Source organism: Geotrypetes seraphini, chromosome 16 (genome assembly GCF_902459505.1).
Source record: "Geotrypetes seraphini chromosome 16, aGeoSer1.1, whole genome shotgun sequence".
NCBI classification, from domain to species: Eukaryota; Metazoa; Chordata; class Amphibia; order Gymnophiona; family Dermophiidae; genus Geotrypetes; species Geotrypetes seraphini.
Window position 1 is genome coordinate 33,712,563 of NC_047099.1, and position 18,834 is coordinate 33,731,396.

At 44.1% G+C, this 18,834-nt stretch overlaps 1 protein-coding gene across 1 annotated transcript in view; it reads left to right on the forward strand.

The window, feature by feature from the left end:
• The first annotated feature begins 211 nt into the window (after nucleotides 1–211).
• NLGN2 (neuroligin 2) overlaps nucleotides 212–18,834 on the forward strand; it is a 67,153-nt gene continuing 48,530 nt past the window's right edge. Inside the window, exon 1 of the mRNA XM_033924964.1 lies at nucleotides 212–689. Coding sequence (XP_033780855.1) covers nucleotides 212–689 — 478 coding nt within the window. The remainder of the gene's footprint in view (nucleotides 690–18,834) is intronic.

Genomic DNA, 18,834 nt, shown 5'->3' on the forward strand with positions numbered 1-18,834 from the left:
GACAGCGGGCAGGCAAGAAAGTTGGTAACACAGTCCACGCTTCCTGGAATAACAGCGCCATCCATCAGGATTAACCCTTTTATGTCCCCCTTTTTACTCTTGGAATTCTTTAAATAGTTTGATTTTCTAAACGACATTTTATCTTTTGCTACATTCGGTTGTTGGGGTTCTTTTTTTTTTTAAACTTTATTTTTATGTTATTGTGGCTACCATGTGGTTGGCCTTGAGTATGCCCATGCTGAGTTTTGCTCTGCGTATCCTCAACCTAAGGACAGGGCTCGCATTCCTGCTTTGGCTCTTTGGTTTGTCACTTCGCTCTGGTTTAAGTTCATGCCAAAAGGCAGAGGAGAAATATCCCGTGGTCCACACCAACTATGGCAAACTCCGAGGCGTCAAGAAGGACTTGAATAATGAGATCCTTGGCCCGGTGGTGCAGTACTTGGGTATTCCTTATGCTACCCCGCCAGTAGGGGACCGGCGCTTCCAACCTCCAGAAGCCCCGGCTTCTTGGACCGAAGTCCGCAATGCCACACACTTCGCACCTGTCTGCCCACAGAACATCCATGGCATGTTGCCGGGGATTATGATGCCGGTGTGGTTTACCGACAATCTGGAAGTGGCTGCTGGTTATGTGCAGAATCAGAGTGAAGACTGCCTGTATCTCAACATATATGTACCAACAGAGGATGGTAAGAAATTGGGTTCAAATATGCTCTTTCTTACAAGGTTAAACACGTGGAGGGGAATTTCCAATAGGACGTCCAGAAATCCAGTAGAGAAAATGCCCATTTTCAAAACTGTAAGATATCTATCTTTTCTTTTTTTTTTTCTCTCGAAAATACCTATCTAGACGTTTTGGCCATTTTCAAATACGAAAACGTCCCAAATGAAAAAAAGAAGAAAAACAAGCCATTGTGAAGTCGAAGCAGCCAGCATTCTTAGCAAACTGGCCATACAGACAGCTTAGCCGAACAGAGGGGTACTCCAGGGGGTACTGCAGTGAACGTCACATTAAAGAGTCCCAGGTACACATCTCACCATAACCTGCTTATAATGTATGGTGAGCCCTCCAAAACCCACTCACTTGTATACCACAACAATAGCCCTTATGCCTGCAGGTGTTTTCTTTATGTAGGTGCAGTAGGTTTTGGGTAGGTTTTGGAGGGTTCACTATATAATATAAGCAGGTTTAGTGACGCCTGGGACTGCAGTACCCCCTAGAATGCCCCTCTGCTGAGCTGTGTCTGTGTGGCCATCTGTAGTTGTAATACAAGCTGGAATGTACTGTTTCACATCTTTAGGTGGCGGGAAGGGGGTTATGGCCACTGGGGGAGCAAGGGGTGGTGGTGGTTATGTCTTAATCCCTCCAGTAGTCATCTGATCAGTTTGGGCACCTTTTTGACCCTTATTCATTTAAAAACAAAACAAAACCAGGTCTAACCCCCCAAATGTCTAAATGGCGCCCTGGACGTTTTGTTAAAAGTTTGATTATCCCTACAGAAAGTCCAAGTTCTAAGACCACCCAAAATATGCCTCTTAACACGCTGGAGACAAAACAATGAGAAAGATGGCTAGACAGTCAGTTTTGAAAATAGCCACTTGGACGTTTTGACTAGTAAGATGCCCAAGTAAGTGCTGGTTTACGCCGTCTTTTGCGCATCTGTCTTTTTTTGAAAAGGAGCCCCATATTTTTTCTAGGTTTTTAAAAAAAATATATAATATTTGCTTATGTAAGTGCTCAGAAATGATCTTATGGGTAAGTTATACATTCCAACATTAGCATATACAAATGAATGTATGTTTAAATTTTGTGCTACATATTTTATTTTGTTAACTGACAACAGAAAGTGAAAGTGAAAATAGGGATCATTAGTTTGCTTAGGTTTTGTATTCCACATTTTACTTCTGGCTTGAGAAGGCACAGACTAGTAACAAGACTACTGATTTAGATAGTTCCTCTGGAAGAAACCATCAGGGCCTGGCACTTAACCTTCTCAAACCTCTTTACTTATGGGTAGTTTTTGGTGGTCCAGAGGATAGCACTAAGAGAAGGCAAGCCACTTTAGCCAACCCTATTTCCCAAAGCTAAAAGCAAGAAAATTCTGGGTGAATGTAGTTATAATTTATCTTGTTAACCATCTCTGCATCTCTTGCTAAACATCCGTGTCCTCAACATGCCTCTTTTAAATCCAATATTAGATCACTCCAGGACTCTATCACTTGTTTCCCTTCTGTTTCTAATCATTCCTGGAAGTTTGCCTGTCCCTAACTATTGTTGGTCGAATAAGGTAGAAAGACTGTTTCCAGAGATGTTTAGCAAATAATAGAGCAGTACCACTATGCAGAATAACCCACATCACAGTTACCGGATGTTAGGGTCCACCTTGGGAGCTTAGCGCCTATGAAAAGGATCTTGGTATCATTGTATGCCTTCTCTATACCTTGATATGATTATATCCAAACCATTTCATCGTATACCTTGATAGGATGAAACCTTCCGCTCAATGTGCGGCGGCGGCCCAAAAAGCAAATAAGATGCTGGGAATTATTTAAAAAGGGATGGTTAACAAGAAAAATGTTATAATGCCTCTGTATCACTCCAAGGTGCAACTTCACCTGGAGTATTGCATTCACTTCTGGTCTCTTTATCGCAAGAAAGATATAGCAGCGCTAGAAAAGGTTCAAAGAAGAGTGACCAAGACGGTAAAGGGGATGGAACTGCTCTCTTATGAGGAAAGACTAAAACGGTTAGGACTCTTCAGCTTGGAAAAAAGACGGCTGAGGGGAGATATGATTGAAGTCTACAAAATCCTGAGTGGAGTAGAACGGGTACAAGCGGATCGATTTTTCACTCCGTCCAAAATTACAAAGACTTGGGGGACACTCGATGAAGTTACAGGGAAATATTTTTAAAACCAATAGGAGGAAATTTTTTTTCACTCAGAGAATAGTGAAGCTCTGGATCGCATAGCTGTGGTAAGAGAGGATAGCGTAGCTGGTTTTAAGAAAGATTTGGACAAGTTCTTGGAGGAAAAGTCCATAGTCTTTTATTGAGACAGACATGGAGGAAGCCACTGTTTGCCCTGGATCGGTAGCATGGAATGTCGCTACTCTTTGGGTTTTGGCCAGGTCCTAGTGACCTGGATTGGCTACCACGAGAACGAGTTACTGGGCTTGATGGACCTTTGGTCTGACCCAAATATCACTTGACTAATTTCGAGCACTGTTGTTCTTCTTGTGCCTGGTTTCTTGTTTGGTTGATTATTTTTAAAGTTTGTGTACACCCTTTATTAAGGTCATTTACTGCTTGTCTAGAAATCGTCTTCCTGGAGTTAACTTGTAGCTATTCATGCCTATATGGGGGTCTGAGGAAGACCTGCACCCTCTCTAACATTACATAACCTCAACCAAAAATAGCCAGTCCTAATTTTTTCTGTAAATCTTTTCTCACACTATAAGCGTATCTGGTATTCTTAATACATCCTTTTAAAATTCTTATATTTATATATATCAGATTTAAACTTGTTCGTATTTTGTTTATCTTTCTATTGCTAGAAGCCCTCAGAAGGGGCTCTCATAAGGGACATGTTTCGCCCATTGAGATATACTTACTTAGCCGCAAGCTTCCTGATCAGCTTCGACTTTATTATATCCAAACCGTTTTTTAAAAATTTTCTTTTCCTAAAAGCTTATTTTATATGTACTTAGCTTAGCTTAGTTCATCGGCTCGCTGCCAAACCCAATGCCAATGCTCTAACATTGGCATCGGTTTCTGATGAGTAACAGAGCTCTCAGCTGTTCGCACACCTCTCCACGATCTCTGATCAATACATAAGCTCCTCTGGCTGTATCAATTCCACAGCTTCACCAGGGCCAGATTGCCTTATCAGACGTTTGGCATGCTTTGGTGGGCTGAGTGATGCAGGGCGCTTGGCATGCTCAGGAAGCCTACACTAAGGTTGAAATATCAAAAAAAAAAGGCATAGAGTAGGGTTACCATATGCAGTAGCTTCAGAAAAAGGAGGACAGATTGAGACATCTGGGTTTTTACTTCCATTGAAAGGAAGTAAAACCTAGATCTCTCAATCCATCTCCCTTTTTCTGAAGCTATATGGTAACCCTAGCATAGATCCTCTTAGCCCGTGAGAATGGGCTACTGGGCTTGATGGACCATTGGTCTGACCCAGTAAGGCTATTCTTATGTTCTTACATGAGCCAAGTATAGGACAATCAAGCCATTGTGACATCACTGATGAGGTTGGCTATGAGGCACTGTGGAATGAGGCATTATGACATCACAATCTCATCTCTGGAATGTTGCTCTCATTGGGGTTCCGGAATCTTGCTACTCTTTGAGATTCTGGAGTGTTACTGCTCCTTGGGTTTTGGCCAGGTACTAGGGACCTGGATTGGCCACCGTGAGAACGGGCTACTGGGCTTGATGGACCATTGGTCTGACCCAGTAAGGCTATTCTTATGCTCTTACATGAGCCAAGTATAGGACAATCAAGCCATTGTGACATCACTGATGTGGTTGGCTATGAGGCACTGTGGAATGAGGCATTATGACATCACAATCTCATCTCTGGAATGTTGCTCTCATTGGGGTTCCGGAATCTTGCTACTCTTTGAGATTCTGGAGTGTTACTGCTCCTTGGGTTTTGGCCAGGTACTAGGGACCTGGATTGGCCACCGTGAGAACGGGCTACTGGGCTTGATGGACCATTGGTCTGACCCAGTAAGGCTATTCTTATGTTCTTACATGAGCCAAGTATAGGACAATCAAGCCATTGTGACATCACTGATGAGGTTGGCTATGAGGCACTGTGGAATGAAGCATTATGACATCACAATCTCAGCTCTGGAATGTTGCTCTCATTGGGGTTCTGGAATCTTGCTACTCTTTGAGATTCTGGAGTGTTACTGCTCCTTGGGTTTTGGCCAGGTACTAGGGACCTGGATTGGCCACCGTGAGAACGGGCTACTGGGCTTGATGGACCATTGGTCTGACCCAGTAAGGCTATTCTTATGTTCTTACATGAGCCAAGTATAGGACAATCAAGCCATTGTGACATCACTGATGAGGTTGGCTATGAGGCACTGTGGAATGAGGCATTATGACATCACAATCTCATCTCTGGAATATTGCTCTCATTGGGGTTCTGGAATCTTGCTACTCTTTGAGATTCTGGAGTGTTACTGCTCCTTGGGTTTTGGCCAGGTACTAGGGACCTGGATTGGCCACCGTGAGAACGGGCTACTGGGCTTGATGGACCATTGGTCTGACCCAGTAAGGCTATTCTTATGTTCTTACATGAGCCAAGTATAGGACAATCAAGCCATTGTGACATCACTGATGAGGTTGGCTATGAGGCACTGTGGAATGAGGCATTATGACATCACAATCTCATCTCTGGAATGTTGCTCTCATTGGGGTTCCGGAATCTTGCTACTCTTTGAGATTCTGGAGTGTTACTGCTCCTTGGGTTTTGGCCAGGTACTAGGGACCTGGATTGGCCACCGTGAGAACGGGCTACTGGGCTTGATGGACCATTGGTCTGACCCAGTAAGGCTATTCTTATGTTCTTACATGAGCCAAGTATAGGACAATCAAGCCATTGTGACATCACTGATGAGGTTGGCTATGAGGCACTGTGGAATGAAGCATTATGACATCACAATCTCAGCTCTGGAATGTTGCTCTCATTGGGGTTCTGGAATCTTGCTACTCTTTGAGATTCTGGAGTGTTACTGCTCCTTGGGTTTTGGCCAGGTACTAGGGACCTGGATTGGCCACCGTGAGAACGGGCTACTGGGCTTGATGGACCATTGGTCTGACCCAGGATGGCTGTTCTTATGCTCTTACAATGTCAGCACTATATCAATGAAATACCTGATAATCACACATTAAATTATTCAAATAATATCAATATTATGCTAATGTTGTTTGAATAATACAATGAAACATCGTAATAGGGGGCTGATGGGTCCAGTGCAGTTGAGATATATGTGTAGACGGGCTAAGTTGGGTAGTAGAAAGTCTTTGGGATAAGTAGATTTATGGCTGAACTGAAGGCAAGTTCTATGAACAGTTGTGAGGAACTGGTCTTAATTAAAGGTGCAGAGTGAGTGGATAGTCCGTCACCACAAGAGCCAGGCTTTCACCTGCTTCTTGGTCGTCTTGAGTTAGACGTAAGAACATTAGAATAGCCAATGGCCCATCTAGACCAGTAGCCCGTCTTCACGGTGGCCAATCCAGGTCCCTAGTACCTGGCCAAAACCCAAAGAGTAGCAACATTCCAGAACCCCAAAGAGTAGCAACATTCCAGAACCCCAAAGAGTAGCAAGATTCCATGCTACCGATCCAAGGCAAGCAGCGGCTTCCCCCCACGTCTGACTCAATAAAAGATGACGGACGTTTCCTCCAGGAAATTGTCCAAACCTTTCTTAAAACCGTGCTGGGAGCGAATTCAGAGTGTGCAGGTTACCCCTGAGAACATAAGAAATGGCCGCTGCTGGGTCAGACCAGTGGTCCGTCATGCTGGTGGGTATCGCAGTGTGCAATATATTTTGCTATGGAATTTGCCGTTGCAAGCTGTGGTCAGGGTTACTGCGGTAGCAGGGTATAATAAAAGGATTTGGGGAAGTTTTGGGAGAGCAAGTTGACTTGTTACTTCTGGGACAGAGCTACCTTACTGGGTGCTTCCAAGGAGCATAGGCTGACCACTGTCTGAGAAAGGACGCTGGGCTCAAAGCGCCACAGGTCTAACCCAGCATGGCGCTCCTTACATAGGTGAACCTATATAGATTTGCCAGCATATGGTGCCCTGAAATAGAACCTGAGGGTTCTTAAAACAGAAACAGAGAGAAAGGCACAAATTGATTTATAAATACACAAACGTGGGAGAGATGAGATGTTGGTGATGACGTTCAAGCTACTTTTGTGAGACATTGGTTGCATAAAATCAGATCTATCTATAGATATGTTTTTGTATACACATACCTAGATGTATATAGTAACATCGATATCTATCTATATATCTCACACGCTTTCTATGTAAACTTTGTAAAGGATATAACGAAAGAGGTCCGTAAGTGCTAAGATCACATAGCTGTGTTTAACCCATCCCTATTGCATGCTGGGAGTTGTAGTTTTTGCTTTTTTTTTTTTTTTTTTTGTAGAACTATTGGCATAAGCTTGTGTAGATGGCATGGGATTAACACAAAGATCGATTCAGCCTGTGTCTGATGACCTGAATCCATGTGATCACTCTTCCTTTGGAAGTCCAACAGAGAGGCCTTGTGCTGTCTCATCAGCTTGAAGGTGGTGAGGCAAGAGTCTGCGTGTCTGTGTTTAAGTACACGTATGTGTCTATGCTGTGTGTTTGTGTATATAGGGTAAGTAAACTTCAGTGGAAAAGATTATCTCTCTGCCCATTTCCGGGTTCCTCTGGTACAAGCCAAAAATTACATTTAAGTGAAGAAACAAAGGACTGAATATTCAAAAATACTTACACACATAGAAGAATGACGGCAGATAAAGGCCAAATGGCCCGTCCAGTCTGCCCGTCCGCAGTAACCATTATCTCTTCCTCTCCCTATTGGCTAAGGCTCTTAACATTTGCATTATAATGTCATCAAACTTTATGATTAAAGAAACATGATGGCAGAAAAAGGCCAAATGGCCCATCTAGTCTGCCCATCCGCAGCCACCATTATCTCTTTCTCTCTCCGAGAAATCCCACATGCCTATCTCAGGTCCTTTTGAATTCAGACGGTCTCTGTCTCCACCACCTCTTCCGGGAGACTGTTCCACGCATCTACCACCCTTTCTGTAAAAAAGTATTTCCTCAGATTACTCCGGAGCCTGTCGCCTCTTAACTTCATCCTATGCCCTCTCATTGCAGAGTTTCCTTTCAAATGAAAGAGACTCGACCCATTACATTATTAGGTATTTAAACGTCTCTATCATATCCCCTCTCCCGCCTTTCCTCCAAAGTATACAGATTGAGATCTTTAAGTCTGTCCCCATACGCCTCATGATGAAGACCACACACCATTTTAGTAGCCGTCCACTTGGACACACACGACTTGATGAAACCCAGTCAACATGGATTTAGGAAAGGGAAATCGTGTTTGACGAATTTACTCCAATTCTTTGAGACCGTGAACAAGCAAATTGATAGTGGAAAGCCGGTGGACATAATATACTTGGACTTCCAGAAAGCATTTGACAAAGTTCCACACGAAGTTCCACACGAAAGACTTCTCAGGAAACTACAAAGCCATGGCATAGAGGGAGATATACAAAGATGGATAGGCAAATGGCTGGATAACAGGAAGCAGAGAGTGGGCATAAATGGGAAGTTCTCCGACTGGGAGAAAGTGACTAGTGGTGTACCCCAGGGCTCGGTACTTGGGCCGATCCTTTTTAATATTTATATCAATGACCTGGAAAACGGAATATCCAGTGAGATCATCAAGTTTGCAGACGACACAAAACTCTGCCGGGCAATCAGATCGCAGGAGGACAGTGAGGAACTCCAGAGCGATTTGTGTCGGTTAGAAAAATGGGCGGAGAAATGGCAGATGAAGTTCAACGTGGAGAAATGCAAGATAATGCATTTAGGCAGTAAAAATAAGGAATACGAGTACAGAATGTCAGGTGCAACTCTGGGAAAAAGTGAACAAGAAAGGGATCTGGGTGTACTGATAGATAGGACCGTGAAGCTGTCGGCACAATGCGCGGCAGCGGCAAATAAGGCAAATAGAATGTTGGGCATGATAAAGAAAGGAATCTCGAGTAGATCGGAGAAAGTTATAATGCCGCTTTATAGGGCAATGGTCAGACCCCACTTGGAATACTGCGTCCAACATTGGTCTCCCTACCTAAAGAAGGATATAAAACTGCTGGAGAGGGTGCAGAGACGAGCAACTAAACTAGTGAAGGGTATGGAGAAACTGGAATATGAGGATCGACTTAAAACACTGGGATTGTTCTCCCTTGAGAAAAGGAGACTGCGTGGGGATATGATCGAGACCTTCAAAATACTGAAAGGAATCGACAAAATAGAGCAGAGAAGATTATTTACATTGTCCAATTTGACACGGACAAGAGGACATGAAATGAAGCTAAGGGGGGGCAAGTTCAGGACTAATATCAGGAAGTTCTGCTTCACACAGAGAGTGGTTGACATCTGGAATACTCTCCCAGGGGAGATTATTGCGGAATCGACAGTCCTAGGCTTCAAGGGCAAACTAGATGCATATCTCCTTGAGAGAGGCATATAAAGATATGGTTGGATATAAAATAAATGTATATTCGGTACGTATTGTTGAATATAGTTATTAGCAGGGACTCATTCAAGCTGCATACAACAGAAGCATTGACGTCACATAGAATATATAGAAAATCAAAACAATAATAATAACACGGAGAAAAATAAACCTCAATTGTGAGAGGTTGGGACTACACAAGTGCCCAGCCCTCAACACATCATCACGGGTTTATAAAAAAACTCCGTATACAAATATATAAATAGGATTTTCATTCATTCATAGTCACATTTTTCAAAAACTTTTTTTATATATGTAATCACAACTATGAGTCTGTCATAAATTCGTGACCAGAACCCCAAGCTTAACTACATTAGTAATGAAGGCTACAGCTCAGTTTCAATTGTGTAAGTATTTTCGGAGGCACAAAATGCAAAAAATCGCAATTAAGGAAGAAATACACTCATCTGAAAAGATGAAATTTGACTATGAATGAATGAAAATCCTATTTATATATTTGTATACGGAGTTTTTTTATAAACCCGTGATGATGTGTTGAGGGCTGGGCACTTGTGTAGTCCCAACCTCTCACAATTGAGGTTTATTTTTCTCCGTGTTATTATTATTGTTTTGATTTTCTATATATTCTATGTGACGTCAATGCTTCTGTTGTATGCAGCTTGAATGAGTCCCTGCTAATAACTATATTCAACAATACGTACTGAATATACATTTATTGACTATTACGATTGTATCCTAGAAATTTGCTAGTTGGATATAAAATAAGCCAGGTGTATACCTAGCAGGGCCTCCGCGTGTGCGGATCGCCAGACTTGATGGACCGAAGGTCTGATCCGGAGATGGCGCTTCTTATGTTCTCCATCCTCTTTATATCTTTTTGGCGGGAGTGACCTCAGCACGCGCTCTTAGTCTGCAGTCTTTGTTTTCAAGGAGCCAGGAGGACTGTGGAGGATGAGCAGTCCTCCATAGGTATTTTGCACTGAGCATGCCCAGTGCCTCTCAACATGGCCGACTCCCATGGCCCAGCTGTGTACTAAATTTTGTGTCCCTTGATCCTAATTCCTGATAAAGTCATTGAGGGTTGCATATATGCACGAGTGTGTGTTGCATATATGGGAGTGCTGTTCTCTGATATATCTTTCCTAATTTGCTGTAAAGAAATCCCTACATGTGAAAGTCAATTTGGTTTTCTTTGCCTAGCTTGGAAAAAGGACACTCTCTTGCAAAATATTGGGTAAAGGTTACGTTTGGCTCTGAACATTTTGGCCAGTCCCTGTTCTGAATGTACATCCCAATTCAGTTTAGTATTTGTCGTCCCTATTTCTTCTCATTGAAATCAGCACTCATGGACCCATAATGCATTGTGATGGGTTGTCAGATATCCAGGACTGGCCTAAAATCTACCTCCTGGAAATAGGTAACTTGGCAGTTCTAAAAGACAGGGAGAGGCATGGTTACCCTCACATCCTTCACTCTTCCTCTTCAGGCCTAGTGTCTGCTCGTCTCCCCCTGCCCTAGCTAAACTTCTGCAAGAGTGGAGGGGCCTTGACAAACTAGCCAGCTGGTGCCTAGGCCCTTAATAGGCCTTCTCATTTTTCTCTCTTTGATTCCATCGCCACCTCGATTGGCCTTTGCAGCACTGAGTGCCAAGTAGTCATGACAATGCCAGGAATGAGAATAGCAAAAAAGACAGGAATCAAACGGATGTGGAAACCAGACGAACGGAGGGTGAATAGCTTCCAGCAAAAGGTCGTAGAATGGGGTCGACCATGAGGGTATGCCCTAGCAATCTTTTTTCCACAACCGCATCGGCAACTAAGGAGCTTTTTGGGGCACGGGTTTATTTGTAGACCCCCCCCCCCTCCATTCCAAAAGGGTTTTCTGCAGCCTGTGGCTCACACTGAATAAAGCCCAGACCCATATTCCCACATCAGCTTTTCACAGCATGAAGAGTCTGTGTATTTTCTGTTTCTACATTCTGTAAACAGCTGAGGGGAGCTTAGACAGCAGGAGCTGTGAGCTCCTGCCACCCCCCCCCCCCCGCCCTTTGCACCAAGCACTCCAGCTCCATTCTCTAGAGTGCCTCCTATTAAGAGAGGCATAGATGGGATAAGCTGTGAGTTCTCCTCCATAGGCAGTACTCTAGTACCATTCATTATTCGTTAGAGTGCCTCCTGCTGGGAAACTGTAGAACTGTGAGCTCCTTCACAGTGGAGACTCTTGCATCATTCCCTACAGAGCTTCCTGCTGGGACTGCAGACGTTGAGAGCTCCCACCTCAGTCAGTGCTTCTGACACAAGGGAAGCCACTGTTTGCTCTGGGATCGGTAGCATGGAATGTTAATACTTTCTGCCAGGTACTTGTGACCTGGATTGGCTACTGTGGAAACAGGATACTGGACTAGATGGACCATTGGTCTGACCCAGTATGGCTATTCTTATGTTCTTATGTGAGCCAAGTATAGGACAATCAAGTCAAGTTGGCTCTTAGGCACTGGTGGAATGAGGCATTATGACATCACAGGAAATAGAATACTTTGCAGTATGGCTATTCTTATTATTTCCAAAAGCACCTCCTGCTGGGTGAACCAGGGAATGTGGGAACTGTTAGCTATCCCACAAGTTGCACTTTTTTGTAGAGAGCCTTCTTTAGGAAGGGACTGGGATTGTACTTCTACATTATTTTCCAACAGCTCCTGCTGCTGGGGGAGCCTGGAACTGCAGGAGCTGTAACCTGTCTCTTCAGCCAGTGCTTCTGCAGCATTCTCCACAGCATCTCCTGCTGAGGGAGCCTGGGCCTGCAGGAACAAATGCTCCCACAACAAGTGCTCCTACCCTATTGTCTGCAGTGCTTCATGGAGGGAGAGAGAGGGCTGGCAGAAGCTGAGATCTCCCCACTCAGTCAGAGCTTCTACATTATTTCCAACAGCACCTCCTGCGGGAGGAGCCTGGGACTGTGCGAACTGTTAGGTTTGCTAAACAAGAGCCTCTGCACTGGTCTTTAGAGTGCCTTCTTTATGAAGGGGCCGGGACTGCAGCTCCCCTCCTCAGCCAGTACTTCTACACCACTCTCCACAGCACCACCTGCTGGGAGAGCCTGGGGTTGCAGGAGCTGTAACACCCCACAGCCAGGCCCAGAACACTTCCTTGAACCTTTTCATAAGAATTTCAGTGCTTTTCCTGCAGGATCAGGAGGGGATAACAGTCTCTGCGCAGTGACTGCAGTATGGAAATGTGCTCTGGCTGCTGCATTGGCTCCTGTTTCCATGGTGACCGCTGGGGACTGACTGCACCAGGCAGCGAATTGGAATAGAAATTATTTATATCCTGGATGTGCTGAATCCGGCAAAGCAAATTCCTCTCTAAATCTCTCAATCATGTTATTCTTCATTCTTCATGTCTCTCTTTATTTGCTTATACTTCTAATACCACTCTCCGGCACTGTAGCGGTTCCTTTTTTTTTTCTCCTTCTTAATTCCCCTCTTTGGTTTTCTCTTTCCCTCTATATTTTTCCTCTTTCTTTCCTGCTTATTGGAGAATAGTACCAGTGTTTTGTTTTCTGAGTTCCAGAAATTTCCTTTGTCAAATATACATGAGCAATATCCACGATTTGATGAACAGTATTAGAACGATGCTACATCAGCAGCTTTAGGCTGAGAGGGGGGGGGGAGGGGAGCTCACAGCTGCAGTCCCAGGCTCTTTCAGCAGGAGGTGCTGTAGGGATTGCTGCTGCATCACTGGTTATGGGGGTGGGGGGAGCTCACAGCTGCTGCAGGTGCACTGTCTCCCTGTAGGAGGCGCTTTTGGGAATGATGTAGGGTCTGTGGAGAGATAATGGCATCTTGAATATTTTTTTTTCATTGTCACTTTATCTGGGTTCCACAAAAAACCAGAACTGAGATCTTTTCCTCTGTCCTGAAAGGAAAGAGCAAGTAATTAGTTATATTCCTTCCTTTTTTTTTTGCCAGTTTGGTAACAAGGCATTAGATTAAGTCACTCAGGGCTTAAAAATGAAAATGTTCTGTGTAATTTCTTGCTGGAGCTGGAGATCTTTTCCTGCTGGCAAATGATTTGCATGCCTGCCCTGCTTAACAGTGGACTCCTGAGACCTTCTGGGTTGCTCTGCGATCCGCTTTATCCCTTCTCTCTACGAGAACGGGGACTTGTACTGCCAATGAGCACATCGCCCTCTCGATGGCTTCTCCAGAGAGGTTTTGTTGGTTTTTTTTTTTTTTCATTCTTCCCATTCATGCATTGTGTCGTTATGTTAATTAGCTTTTGACCTCATCGCAGAGCTTTCTTGCTTGGTAAAATCTCAGGGTTTCCTTTCACTGCTTCCTTGGTGATTTTCTTCCTCTGAAAATCTGACCCAGACGTGAATTGGATTAGTAGGTTTACCAGAGAGGACGACTTCCTTCTTTCTTCGGGGTTAGAGAGAGGACTTGTGTTTCTTATTCCAGTCCGTAGGCAGTGGATTGGGGTGGGTCCTAGTTCTGTGAGCCCCCCTCCTCCCCACCCCCCAGTATTTTGCTCAGCATATCATCGGCAAATAGGAAACCTGGGGCTGGGACTGAAGATGTGCTAGTTTGGTTTCGAACATAGAATTACTTATAAAATCCTCTTACTTACACTTAAAACCAGAGTTATCAATCAACCGGAATTCATCAATAGACTTCTCATACCCTACAGCCCCCCTCAGAGCCAATTTATACACAACATCCCCTTTTCAAAAAACATTAACACGATGTGCTCAAATATTTTTTCGGTTACTGGAACTCAGACGGTGTGCAGGGACGGGGCCCGAGCTCACGGGGAAAGGGGCAACGCGGTGACATCACGTGCATTCATGTCACCTCATCACACGCAGATGCCCTCCCGACGTGGCTCTGAGCACGAGGTTGAGGGGGCGGGGCTGGGGCAGAATGGGGCGTGACTTGGGTGGAACAAGGCAGGGCTGGCTGGAACTGGGCGGGCCTGGGGGCGTGGCCGTGGGTCCAGTAGTGAAATCTGGTAACGCTCCATCTTTATATTAGTTCAACTTTATAAGTATCTCGTGTCAAAATCAATACATTAATTTCATTGTTTTTGTTCACTTATATTGTATCTCATTGCACAGGATTTTATGCATGTTCATTTGATTTATATTCACATTTTGCTATTGTTTTCCTAAATATACATTGTCCCCTGAGGAAGGTGACTGTGTTGCCGAAACTGGGTCCTAGTTGGGACTTCGCCTATTTTTACGATCAATATTTTTTATGATTTTCCTTCAATAAAGATTTCATGCCTCATAAAGCTGTGACATCTCCAGTGGCTCTTCTTGCTACTGTTCCACAGCGTTTAAACAAGCATTCAGAATAACAAAAAAATCACTCCATCAATTCATTCCACTCCCTCCCCTTCAAAATCACTGAGCTCTGGAACAACCTTACCTCCCCTCTTCGGAACTTGAGCTCTCTCCATGATTTCCGCAAACATCTGAAAACCTGGCTTTTCTCAAAAATGTAAGTCTCTCTCCAACTTTGGTATCCCAAGTCCTCATAAACTCTTCTTATCTGGCATCCCAAATCCTCTAATTATTCTTCATGCTTCAACCCCTAACCCGTTATTGTAGTTCCTTCCTATTTCATCTCGTGTAAACCGTGCCGAGCTCTACGAACGTGGAGAAGATGCGGTATACAAACCTAAGGATTAGATTAGATTAGATTCTTCATATAAATATTTAATAATCATTCAAAGGTCCAAAAATATATATGCTCAGAGAGACGGAGGCGAAAACAAGGGGCGAACCCCAAGAATATCGCCTCACCACCCAAATTTATAGTGGCTTATCAACTTTTTTGACCACTTGTTAGCAGTGAAGAAAGTAATTTTTAGACTTACCGAATTATATGCAATGATTGGGTGGTGAGGTGATATTCTTGGGGTTCGCCCCTTGTTTTCGCCTCCGTCTCTCTGAGCATATATATTTTTGGACCTTCGAATGATTATTAAATATTTATATGAAGAATGTGGAATGAATTGATGGAATGATTGATTTTTTTGTCATTTTAAATATATTTGCTTTAATTACTCCAATAGATAGAGCACCAAAGTTTTTTGGTTCCCCGTATATTTTGTACTGACAGAGTTTAAACATGCATGGGACAAGAGGGTAGAGGAAGATTCACAGGTCAAGTAAAAGACCATGGGTCCAATATTCAAAGCAACTTAACCAGTCAGCAACAGCCGCTGACTGATTAAATTGCAAATAACCAGCTATTCATGAATATTCAACAGGAGATAACAGGTTATCCCCACTGAATATTCATAGTTAGCACATATGTAGTAGCCAGCTGTCTTGGGGATGTTCTGTGGGCATTTCAGCGGTGGGTCACACTTAAGCCCCGATGTTCAGCACTAACCTGGCAAGGTTAGCACATAAATAGGCTGCTTGTGATGGTCTTCTTGTGTTTGAATGGTTTGGCTCCTGCAAGTTTGGTGGCGGTATTACCCCCGCTAGGTAACAGCGATCACAACACGATCCAGTGCAGGCTTGAAATTGGATCATCAAAGGGGAAAAGAACCACAACGACGGCACTCAATTTCAAAAAAGGAAATTATGATGCCATGAGGAAAATAGTGGGAAAGAAACTCAAAGGCAACATAGGGAAGACGGAATCCGTAGAACAAGCCTGGACCTTACTCAAGGAGACTATGCACGAAGCGCAAAACCTATGCATCCCCAAGTTCAGAAAAGGGTGCAAAAAAAATAGAACGAAAAATCCAGTGTGGATAACAAATGCAGTGAAGAAGGCAATAAGCGACAAGAAGGCATCGTTCAGGAAATGGAAAAAAGACCAAACAGAGGAGAACCAAAGAGTGCACAAACAACACCAGAAGGAGTGTCACCGAGTGGTTAGAAAAGCAAAAAGAGAATACGAAGAGAGACTTGCAGAGGAAGCAACAAACTTCAAGTCGTTCTTCAGATACGTCAAGGGGAAGCAACCGACGAGAGAAGAAGTGGGACCATTGGACGATGGTGACAGAAAGGGAGTAGTAAAAGAAGAGAAAGAGATAGCTGACAGGTTAAATGAGTTCTTCACGTCAGTCTTCACAATGGAAAATATAACCAACATTCCGGAACCCGAGGAGATCGTAATAAGAGACCAAGATGATAAGCTGGTCGATTTAGAAGTAAGCCAAGAGGATGTACTTAAGCAGATTGACAGACTAAAGAACGACAAATCGCCAGGTCCGGACGGCATTCACCCAAGGGTACTCAAGGAGCTAAAAAACGAAATAGCGGAGCCATTTCGACAGATATGCAACCTATCCTTAAAAACCGGTGAGATCCCGGAGGATTGGAAAATAGCAAATGTCACGCCCATCTTCAAGAAGGGCGCAAGAGGAGACCCGGGAAACTACAGGCCGGTAAGCCTGACCTCAGTCCCGGGAAAGATGATGGAGGCACTGATCAAAGACAGCATCTGTGAGCACATCGAAAAAAATGGGCAGCTAAAACCGAGTCAACACGGCTTCTGCAAGGGTAGGTCATGTCTCACTAACTTATTGTACTTCTTTGAGGGGGTGAGCAGTCAGGTGGATAAAGGGGAATCTATAGACATCATTTACCTTGACTTCCAAAAAGCCTTCGACAAGGTGCCACACGAGAGACTGCTTAAAAAGATATGGAACCACGGGGTACAAGGGGAGGTCCACCGATGGATCAAGGTCTGGCTGGCAAACAGGAAGCAGAGGGTTGGCGTAAAGGGCCACTACTCAGACTGGAAAGGGGTCACGAGCGGAGTTCCGCAGGGGTCGGTGCTGGGACCGCTCCTGTTCAATATCTACATAAACGACCTAGAGGCGGGAATCAAGTGTGAGGTCATTAAATTTGCAGATGACACCAAACTATGCAGCAGGGCTCAAACCAGGGAAGACTGCGAAGATCTTCAAAAGGATCTAACACAGCTGGAAAAGTGGGCCGAAAAATGGCAGATGAGCTTCAACGTGGGGAAATGCAAGGTCATGCACGTGGGGAAAAAGAACCCGATGTTCACATACAAAATGGGGGGAACATCACTAGGGGTCAGCAACCTGGAGAGAGACCTGGGAGTGATGGTAGATGTAACACTGAAGGCATCAGCACAATGCGCCACGGCCTCAAGGAAAGCAAACAAAATGTTGGGTATCATTAAGAAGGGTATTACAACCAGGACGAAAGAAGTCATCATGCCGCTATATCGTGCAATGGTGCGGCCGCACCTGGAGTACTGCGTCCAGTACTGGTCGCCGTACCTCAAGAAAGACATGGCGGTACTTGAGGGAGTACAAAGAAGAGCAACTAGACTGATAAAGGGAATGGAAAAACTTCCATATACCGAAAGATTGAAGCAGTTGGGACTTTTCTCCCTGGAGAAGCGAAGACTTAGAGGAGACATGATAGAAACCTTCAAGATCCTGAAGGGCATAGAAAAAGTAGACAGGGACAGATTTTTCAAATTAAGGGGCGCCACAAGTACAAGGGGGCACTCGGAGAAATTGAAAGGGGACAGGTTTAGAACAAACGCTAGGAAGTTCTTTTTCACTCAGAGGGTGGTGGATACGTGGAACGCGCTTCCAGAGGCTGTTGGAGACAAGAAAACATTAAATGGTTTCAAAGAAGGTTTGGATAGATTCCTAGAAGAAAAAGGGATTGAGGGGTATAGATAGGTATAGACCATTGCTCAGGAAATGGGCCTGATGGGCCGCCGCGGGAGCGGACCGCTGAGCAGGATGGACCTAGGGTCTGCCTCAGCGGAGGCAACTTCTTATGTTCTTATGTTCTTACTATTCAAGCTTATGTCCCTTTATCTTAAGAACATAAGAGTAGCCTTACTGGGTCATACCAATGGTCCATCAAGTCCAGTAGCCCGTTCTCACGGTGGCCAATCCAGGTCACTAGTACCTGGCCAAAACCCAAGGTGTAGCCATATTCTATGCCACCAATACAGGGAAAGTAGTTGCTTCCCCCATGTCTTTCTCAATAACAGACTGTGGAATTTTCCTCCAGGAACTTGTCCAAACCTTTCTTAAAACCAGCTACGCTATCCACTCTTACCACATCTTCTGGCAATGCTTTCCAGAGCTTAACTATTCTCTGTGTGAAAAAAAAAAATTCCTCCTATTGGTTTTAAGAGCACTTCCCTTTAACTTCATCGAATGTCCCCTAGTCTTTGTAATTTTTGATGGAATGAAAAATCGATCCACTTGTACCCGTTCTACTCCACTCAGGATTTTGTAGACTTCAATATTATCTCCCCTCAGCCGTCTCTTTTCCAAGCTAAAGAGCCCTAACTGTTTTAGTCTTTCCTCATACAAGAGGAATTCCATTCCCTTTACTATCTTGGTCGCTCTTCTTTGAACCTTTTCTAGCACCGCTATATCTTTCTTGAGATAAGGAGACCAGAATTGAACGCAATACTCCAAATGAGGTCGCACCATGGAGCGATACAGGGGCATTATAACCGTCTTAGTCTTATTAACCATTCCTTTTTGAATAATTCCCAGCATCCTG